Source organism: Malania oleifera, chromosome 5, assembly GCF_029873635.1.
Source record: "Malania oleifera isolate guangnan ecotype guangnan chromosome 5, ASM2987363v1, whole genome shotgun sequence".
Classification (NCBI taxonomy): domain Eukaryota; kingdom Viridiplantae; phylum Streptophyta; class Magnoliopsida; order Santalales; family Ximeniaceae; genus Malania; species Malania oleifera.
Genome location: NC_080421.1, coordinates 13,626,033 through 13,635,719, shown reverse-complemented (window position 1 = coordinate 13,635,719; position 9,687 = coordinate 13,626,033). Strand labels below are relative to the sequence as shown.

Below are 9,687 nucleotides of genomic sequence, written 5' to 3'. Positions count from 1 at the left end.
TTTCGAAGGGGGGTTTCCACCTTGGAGAGGCCCAAGGCTTCTTATAGGAGGACAAGTTTTAGAAGAAAGGGAGGCGTTATATGGGTGGTTTTGGGGGCATTGAGTGGCTGTCGATGGTGGGTACTAGTTTTAGCACCGAAAAAGTTTGCGCGGCTTCTATGGCACCACAGAAATTGGGGACGCCTCTTTAATTTTAGGGACAGATTTAGGGAGAGGTTGCCCTGGATTTGGGTGTGCATTAGCCAGAATTACACCGAGGGGGAACAGAGCCAGAAACCAACAATGACCAAGTCTTCCTTCTACCGAGCTGGCCTAGCAAAATAATGACCATAGAACATAACTCACAAAACTGACTCTGTTTCTACAAGCAATTGGGTCTTTTCTATATGAGAATTTTGGTTTTTTTTTGGGACTTGTGGAGTTTTTTCATTTTTACAGGTGGCGGAACAGCAGGCGTCCACGTGGCCTACCTTGTAGGATGAAATCCAATGTCATCAAGCTGATGACACTACGTTATCAAGTTTTTTCCTATTTTATTATTAAAATAAAATAAAATATTAAATAATACTCTATTTGGGAAAAAATTTTCCAAACTAATGTTCACGTAATCTCGCAGCACCAAGCTATGAGATTTAAAGCTAATGGACGAATGGGAAAGTGACGCGTGGCACGGGCAGGAGTTCGAGATTTAAACAAATCTCGTAGGTTAGTCATGCGAGATTTGCATGGGACACCCTGCTTCTCTCCGAGCCTTCCTCCTCTGCCGGCCATTACACCCTCATCTACCCAACAAAGAAAGAATAGTACCTCTGCACTGCATAACCCATGGCCATAACTCATAATTATAATATTAAAATAGTATGCTAGCTGATACTTGGATGACATTTTAATGAAAGAAATTTAAGAATTTTAATTGCCAATCATCGGAAGAATTTTAATCAGCAGAGACTAGATCCTGAACCCGCTCCGCTCCCGGCAGCGAGAAGAGATTTGCCGAGCTGAGGGTGATCACGCAGAGCTTCTCAACGAGCAACTTCCTCGGTGAGGGCGAGTAAATCTATTAATCAAAAAAGAGAGCAATCAAAAAGAGAACACTGGCTACAACAAAATCTTTAAAATTATTTTAATCTTGTCTTTGAGTTCAAAGAGAACTCTAGCCAGAAAGGTAAGTTTTTAAGATTTTTAGTTATTCCTACTTAATTAAGCTCCAGCTTTTGATATTCTGGCCATTGCTCTTCTGCCTTCTTCCGGTCAGAAATTAATTAATAGTCACCCAGTGGAGAAAAAAATGGAGCTCAACGACGCCGACGATGATGTCATTGTCGCTTGCTATGGTTTTCCCCTGAAACAATTCAACGAAATTTGCGGCGGCGATATGACCACCATCACCGAGGACGACGAGTGCACTCCGAAGTCCGCCGGAGATCCTATTTCAATTTTCAATTTTCAAAAAGATAAATTAACATTAATAACTAGTACTGGAAAATCAACAAATTAATATGTTCCGCCCAGAAGTTAATATATGTAAAATTACTTGCAAAGTTGGGCTCAGAAGAGGAGTTGTGGGCATGATTTTCGATGAGCTGGGGTTTGTGGTGATGATCCTGATTATTAGGTTGCTGGGATTTCCGCCGTCGCCGATTGTGATCTGCCAGCCTTTTCCGGCAGCTTCGCCTCCCGTTGTCGAACTCAGAGAGAAGATGGAATCTGCAGAAGATTAATCGGCCGGATCGATCATATATATGATTTCATTTCTGAAAACAAACTCGATATATATAGACAGAGCATGCATTGATATAATATAATATGTATTCATACATATAATTAATTAATTGAAACTACCATATATATAATAGGAATTGAAGAAGAAACACAAACATTACTATGAAACTAATACTGTTGGAAATTTTATGGACACAAATGCCCTGGGGATTTCCACTGTAATTGAACCAAGGCAATTCGACGCTGTTTACTCCTACAGTACTATTCAATAATTAATGCAGACATGCAGCTAAGTAGCTAGCTATGAAAGCGTCTGACTTTATTAATTAATTTCTGACAGGAAGAAGGCAGAAGAGCAATATCAGAAGCTGGATGCAAATCTTGCAAGACTAACTTGTGAGATTTGTTTAAATCTTGAACTCCTACCCGTGCCACGTGTTACCTTCTCATTTATCCATCAGTTTTAAATCTCGCAACACCAAATTGTGAGATTACGTGAGTATTAATTTAAAAATTATTTTCCTAAAAATAGAATATTATTTAATATTTTATTTTATTTTAATAATAAAACAGGACCTGCCCGTGCCACGCGTCACCTTTCCATTCGTTCATCAGTTTTAAATCTCGCAGCATCAAGTTGCGAGATTACGTGAGTATTAATTTGAAATTTTTTTTTCAAATACAGTATTATTTAATATTTTATTTTATTTTAATAATAAAATAGGAAAAAACTCCTACCTTATCATGGCTGTGATCATAAAGGGCAGGACAGTGACAGAGAGCAATGTGTAACGAGGAAAGATACGTAGGGTCCGTGCATTGTGTTTTAGTGAGAAGTAAACAAGAAATAAATGAGGAAGGACATGAAGGTGAGAGGAGTGGGAAGGGTCTTGAGTGTTTGATTTTGGATCAGGCAAGGTCAGAGGTATGACCCAGTTGGAGTTAGTAATAAAGCTACATTTGGTTCTTCAAATAATAAAAGATTCATGAAGAATATAAATAAGACAATTATCAAATTTTACATGAATTCAATAAACTTCTAGTACTAAACATTGCATCATCATTATTATTTTTTTCTTACATAAAATTTACTAGATTTGGACTAATCTCTTCACCAGGATAACTAGATTAGAGAGTTTAAATTTGTATAGATTTGAAAAAAAAAATTTAATATAAAATTATGTTAAATTTTATTCCATTCTATATAAATATAAAAACTTGAAAGTCTTGTTTCCAAACACAATCTTAGGTTCCATTTGGATTAAGAATTTGTCAAAGAAAAAAAAAAAAAAACACAATTTTTCTTAACATGTTTTCTCCATTTTAAAAATTGGATAAAAGACGCTCATCCCTTAGATTCACCAAAAAAGCAAAGACCATTGACATTTTAAAAATTCCATTTACTTCTTTTAAAATTTTAAAAATATCACACATCCCTACTAAGGTTTATCTAAAAAGCACAAACATCTTTTGTCCTTTTACAAAGAATGGTGCTTAAAATTTCTAAAACCTAAAAAAATTTCTGAAAACTTTGAAATCTGGGAAAGTTATTATCCTTTGGTCAAATCTCAAATAAGGTCAAGCCTTTTGCCCTTAAAAATTTTATTAAGTATGATTAAAAATTATATTAAAAAAAAATCAAAGCCTAATGATGTATAAATAAATTTTTATTTTAAAACTTACTAGATATTTAATTTTCTTTTTCACTTGATAATCAAATATAGCTAAAAATTTCCCTTTAATTTATATAATGGGAATAACAACAGCAGTACTGAAATTCTTATACTGTTCAAACTGGCTTGCAGGGTTGAAGCATTGGCATTTTCCTGCAATGATGTGAGACACATGTTGGTTCAAATTTCTCTCCCAACAAGCTGCTTGGGAATGAAAATAAATCCCAAAGAAATTGGATGAGTACACATGTCACTTCCAACTCTGTCAAATTTCTTGTTGTCAACCTTTCCTCTAATTTTTTTTTTTTTTTTTGTTAAATTCGTTTTGTAGTCCTACTTCTCCCCCAACATCTTCCCTATTCTGCCGTTTGTTTGCCGAGAAAATGTGGGAAATATAAGCATCTCCTTGTGTTCCCAGTTTACCAACACGCCAAAAAGTTTTCCCAAATTAATCATTTCTAGCTTATCTCAAAAAGGCTACCACAACGGATCAAGGGGTTAAAATTTGAACAAAGGATCCAATTTCCCTCCCCAATTAAACCCAAAAGTTTCCTGTCAACATGTTTGCATTGTAAAGATTCAAATGGGATCGTATGGGATTTGAGTTGGACGCTTCTGCTCAAATCAAAGTAGACCATTTTTTATTTTTCAAACTCACATGCAATGGGAGTAGAAAACTTTTCTGAAACAAACCAACACTGTTCTTGATCGAACAAACCCATTTACAGAATCAAAAATTATACATTACCATATCAACAACTCATACACACATATACACACACGCACACGCGCACACAGCCCAAAATCCCATCAATCTGTTTCATGGTCTGGAGCAGGGGAATACCATGCAGGGAACTCGCCAATGGTTCTAAGCAGTCTGGTGAATGGGGAGTCTGGCATTCTGCCTTTCTCCTCCTCCTCCAGTTCCTCCGCCGACTTCGGCAGCCCGTCCGGCACCGGGAAAGGCCTCTCTCTCTTCTCTTCTGCCTTTGCAGTACTCACCTGCGCCGCTCCAAGCAGCTCCTTTTCCTTTTTCTCCTTGTGGATGGCTGCGATTCCGTGCAAGATACCAATCAGAGACTTCACACCACCGGCTTGAATAATAAGCTTCTCTACATCCTCTTTTGGAGACTCCCGCTGAAGAACATCATAATAAATAATTGAATATAGACTTGATCAATTAATCATAAAATATATGACAGATCCTTTCTTTCCTGCGTTTAATTTCTTGGAGACGAAAAAGAGGGTAATGCTCTATTGGAGAAATCAAATAAAAATAATAATAATAATAATTGGAAAAAAAAAACACTTACCTCCAGATCTTTGAGTTCAAAATATGCTCTCCAGCAGCTATACGAATTGTCTCCCTCGAGAGTTGAACAGTAATCTGAAAATTAAATTAGGGAAAACGAGATCAACAATCAATTCACGCAAAGCAACTTATTTAATCAATGTAGAAATATCGAATTTAAATAGCCGTTGCCTGCTATATCGTTTTCGGATTTCTCAATCAGCGGAGGGTCCTTGAGGGCCCGATCAAGCTTGCTTCTGCTAAAAGGCTCGAGCTTCGGGATGGAGGCATTGCTTCTCGAGGAACAACAGATCGTGGAAGCAAATCTGGTGGAAGAAACCGAGAGATGAAGATCATTGCACAAGACAGAAGAAGAAGAAGAAACAGAAGAAGAAGAAACAGGAACTGATCTGATCATCATTCTCCAATTCGTTTTTCCTTTCCTACCTTGCGATTAAGGATATAAACCAGGAGGGCAAAGGAAGAACAAACAAAAGAAAGGATAAGGATGAGATATTTAATGAGATTTTTGGGTGAAGATAGTACGGTAGTTGACTGTGATCCTGAGAAGTGACGGGCAAATCAGGGCCGTGTCTTTGTCTGTTGATTTGGTGTTATCGGAAGGGCCAGAAGGGGCACCGGATGAATCGCACGGCACTCGCTGGTTTGGAAGTGCTAGGGTTTGTAAAACCCGGCGAAGCGTTGACTACACGGTGGGCGAACAGGCGTGCTCAGATCCTGGCAGGGGCGACCTTGGTTTTTAAATCGACAGGAAGGTTCCATGCAAATAAATAAAAAGAATTCTTTAAAATTAGGGTTGCCTTTTGGAGATATGTATGAAATTTAATATAATTAATAATTTTATATTAAATTTTATTTAAATTTTTGTACGTTCGGGATTTTTAATTCTAAACTTTTAAATGCAAGATAATTTTTTTTGAAAAAAATTATATTTGTTGATGCAATATTTTATTATCTATAATTAATTTTTTAATTTAAATTTAAATTATTTAAAAAAGTATGGCATGCAACATAATATTATAGCCTTTTTTTTTCTCTTGTTTGTTTTCTTAGTTTTAACTTCATCCATGATGTATTTTGTTGTAAGGGTGAGCATAATTCGGAGAAAACTGAATTAACTGACCGAAATTGGTCGGTTCGGTTCGGTTAAAAAATTCTGTTCGGTCGATTCGGTTATACTTTCCAACATTTCGGTGAAACGGATTTCGGTTCGGTGAATGGAGAATGTTAATTCGGTTAACCGATTAACGAAATTAATAATTAATTAAATTTTAAATATAAATTAGTAAATTAAAATCTGGTTATTATTATTCCGGTATTCTCTCAGACTCTCAGACTCAGTCTCACACTCAGACACTCTCACTACTCTCAAAAGCCAGAACGCAGAAGGCCCTCCCTCACTGGCAGTGAGTCACTGCCAGTCTGCCTCTCTCTCGCTCACCTGAGCTCGGTCCTTCGCAGTCCACACCACCAGACTCCATCTTTACGCGATGCCATCGTCTATTCGTCTATGTCCATCACTGTCGCCGTCGCCGGCCATCGTCACCAACACAGACTACACAGTCACTGCTCTCTGAAATCGGAAGGCCATCATTGAGTCACTGCCTCTCTCTCGCTCATCCGAGCTCATTGCCTCGCACCGCCATCGCCATCGTCGTCGCCGTCCATCGTCACTAGCACACAAGCTCCCTCTCATTCTCATTTCTCTTCTCTCGCGCACATACCAGTTCACTGAGAAGTGAGAACCACCCCTGACTCCTCCTCATCTGCATCAAGCTCGCCCGAGCCCAATCGTCTCCCTAACCACCTCTCCTCTGCATCAGTCCAGAATCTGGATAGTGGATACACCTTCCCGCCTTCCCCCCTTCCCTCACTTCTCGGATACACCTTCACGCCTCACGGCTTCCCCACTTCCCTCACTTCTCGGTTAAATTCGGTTAACCGAATTACCCGAAAAAGAAATTCAGTCGGGTTTGGTTCGGTGAGGCCAAACGGTTCGGTCGGTTCGGTTAACAGTATTCTTTAACCGAAATTTTCGGTTAATTCAGTTAATTAACCGAATATGGCCGAACCAACAGTTTGCTCACCCCTATTTTGTTGACCTCATTGGTCACACCCAGTTTTTATTATAACAAAATACTCTTGATACTGATGATTGTACTAAAAATTGCATACAGGTTCACCTTGTACGCGCAATAGGACTGACATACATCATTGTGGCGTGCGGTGTTCGTGCCGAAGAATGAAGATATATGTATTGTATTTTGTATTTATTTGTTTATTTCTTCATTCTAAAATGTAATTTATTAGGAACTGTGCGCGTGTATGACTTGTAATAATTTGCATCATGCATGGTAGGTAGGTATGCTCAAAACGACCATAGTTGGATTTTAGGTACTAACACAAATCTTAGGAATCACCCTTCGGTCGACCGATACCGGATTTTTTCCGGTACGATAGAAAGTCCTTAGGTCTCTAAACAAATGTACAAAAAGTCTTCATTATCATCTTCATATCAAGGGAATTAAAATTAGCTAAAGTTAGAATCAAAATTGAAAAGGTTGAGAGGGTTCAAGTGACCGAACCTATGCCGTATAAAGTGGCTCGGGCGACCGAACAAGTCAACATATTGACTTGGTTTCGGGCAATTGAACCTTTTTTGAACGTATCTTCCTCGGGCACCCGAAAGCTTTTCAGAGCACTTTTCAACTACTCGGGCGACCGAACGTTTACGCTCAAAAGAGGCTTGGGCGACTGAACTGCCTAGTTCGGTTAGCCGAACTTTGAGCTGGGCACCCGAAATGTCGAACAAAAGCCACTGACTTTTGTTTGGGCACCCGAAGCTCTTAGAGTTGGATTTTTGGTTGTGTCCGTTCGGGCACCCGATCTTATGACTGGGCGACCGAACCTTGTGGGTTAAAAATATTTTTACTGATTTTTAAATGGAGTAAACTAGGTTAATTTTCTTAATGGCATTGAAACAATTTTAATTTTACCCATTTAGTCCCCAACGGTCATAATTTTGCCCTTACCTATATATATCTTTCATTTGCAAAATTAAGGAATCGATTAGAAAGATCATTAAGCAAAAACACTCTCAACTCTCAAAATCCTCAAAGCCCTATATTAGCCAAATATTTATTGAAAACACTCACATACTCTTCATTCCTTTTTCTATACACTGTGAGTATTTCTATAAGGCTACTGCGCTTAAATCTCTCTAACTTATACTCTTTCTTGGTATATTGATTGATTGATTTTATTTGAGAATATGGCCTAAAAGTACTTCCACCGATTTCATTTGATAAATCTAGTGTGGAAAGATTTTGAGGGTTTTTGGTTCTTGCATTATTGTTACAAGTTACCTAAACCTAGATTTTGTGTGTAAAAATCTTTTTATAAAAAGTTAGTCTTTCAAACAACTCCATTGTACTTTATACATTGAAATATCTTATTGAGTTTGTATTTATCTTACTTAGCATATTTGAAACTCTGATCTGATATTGTGATACTCAAATATTGTGCTTCAAATCTTGCTTAGATACACACTATAGATCTTGATTGATTATCATACTTGATTGAGTGGTTAACACATATTAGAGCATTGAGCATATCTACATATCATTCGTGCTTACATTATTGACTGAGCTATATTGGTGCACACATCTGCTTGTGTTGAAGCACATTTCCGTGTACAAACATTTTTATACACATTGGTTGTATTCCAGGCACGGGCCTGAAGAGGGAGACTAGCCCTGTGGAATAGTCCTGGATTAACTTAGATCCAGTTAGAAAAGCTAGGTGTGTCATCCTATTAAGACGTGTCGGTTAAGGTCAGCCCCTTGAATTGACTTGGTTTGTATAGGTGCCGCTTTACCCGTTTAAGTGAGCACTTTAGTGGTAATCCTTGTGCTGGTGTGGCCAAGGCGAGGAAATAGGCACAGTTGGCCGAACCCTGATAACATATTGTGTGTGTTCTTTACATTTTTGCAATTTACATTTACTGCATTTGTATGTTTGTTTGATGATTGCGTAGATTGACCCTAGGCTGAATGTAAAGACCCGAAAATTTAAAAAGGATTAAAAAAATTAGAAAAAAAAAATATATAAATAAAATAACAAATAAACAAATAAATAAATAAAAGGAATGACGTGAGAAAAAAATTAAAATTTAAAGAAATTAAATTAAAATAAGATGAATTAAATAATTAGTTATTAAATTAAATATTTTTACATTGGATTTAAAAAAAATTAATTGAAATAAGAGAATATATATATATATATATAAAGCAAAGTTAAAAGTTAAAAGAAGATAAGAAGAGAAGAAAGAAAGAAGAAGAAGAAGAAGAAGAAGAAGAAGAAGAAGAAGTCTGTAGAAGGCATGCAAACCAACCCCCTCCCCAGCTCTGAATGTTTTTCCTGCCAGCCACCTCCATCTCCGTCTCTCCTTCTCTCAATTACTTGGTGAGTTTGCGACGGATTGGGAAACGGAAAGTGCCGTTGGAATCCTGATTCCACTGCCGACATTTCTACTGGAGCAGATTTTTCATGAGAACGACTTAGGTACTGTTCCTGGGGAAAGGTAATTTTTCCCATTTTCTTAATTTCACCTTTAATATGTGATTAAATCGACGAACGGACACCACCACGGGGTTTTAGTCGTCGTCACCTTCATTTTGACGTAAGTAATATATCAATTGGGATTTTCTAGGCCCTACTCCAAAGCGAGAGTGAGATTTGAGAAATTTGGCAATTTGGCTAAATTTAAGGGTATTATTATTTATTTAGGAATTATGGCCCTAGGAAATATTTAAATAATATTTTATTCAGGAATAATTTATTAGAACTAGGAATTTAATTTCAGGGTCCGGGTGAGCGCCACAGGTATTTTTCGGAGTCCTTGTTGGCGTAGTTCAAGAAACCAGGTAAGGGGAAAATATATATATTAAATCAGATTTTTTATGAATTTAATGAAAAAAT

At 37.4% G+C, this 9,687-nt stretch overlaps 1 protein-coding gene across 1 annotated transcript; it reads right to left on the bottom strand.

The window, feature by feature from the left end:
- Positions 1-4,011: 4,011 nt before the first annotated feature.
- Positions 4,012-5,493, bottom strand: LOC131154926 (CCG-binding protein 1). The gene is made up of 3 exons (XM_058107765.1): positions 4,879-5,493; positions 4,709-4,782; positions 4,012-4,532 (listed from the first exon to the last, which is right to left on the bottom strand). Exons 1-3 carry the CDS (start codon positions 5,105-5,107, stop codon positions 4,206-4,208), a joined length of 630 nt encoding a protein of 209 aa, XP_057963748.1. The 5' UTR covers positions 5,108-5,493; the 3' UTR covers positions 4,012-4,205.
- Positions 5,494-9,687: the final 4,194 nt, after the last annotated feature.

Bases quoted from the DNA above. Each gene is read 5' to 3' on its own strand.
- LOC131154926 (XM_058107765.1), bottom strand. From the start codon at position 5,107: ATGATGATCAGATCAGTTCCTGTTTCTTCTTCTTCTGTTTCTTCTTCT. The intron at 4,783-4,878 runs GCAACGGCTATT...TTTAATTTTCAG, and splicing joins ATCCGAAAACGATATAGCAG to ATTACTGTTCAACTCTCGAG. The intron at 4,533-4,708 runs GTAAGTGTTTTT...GATGTTCTTCAG, and splicing joins TTGAACTCAAAGATCTGGAG to CGGGAGTCTCCAAAAGAGGA.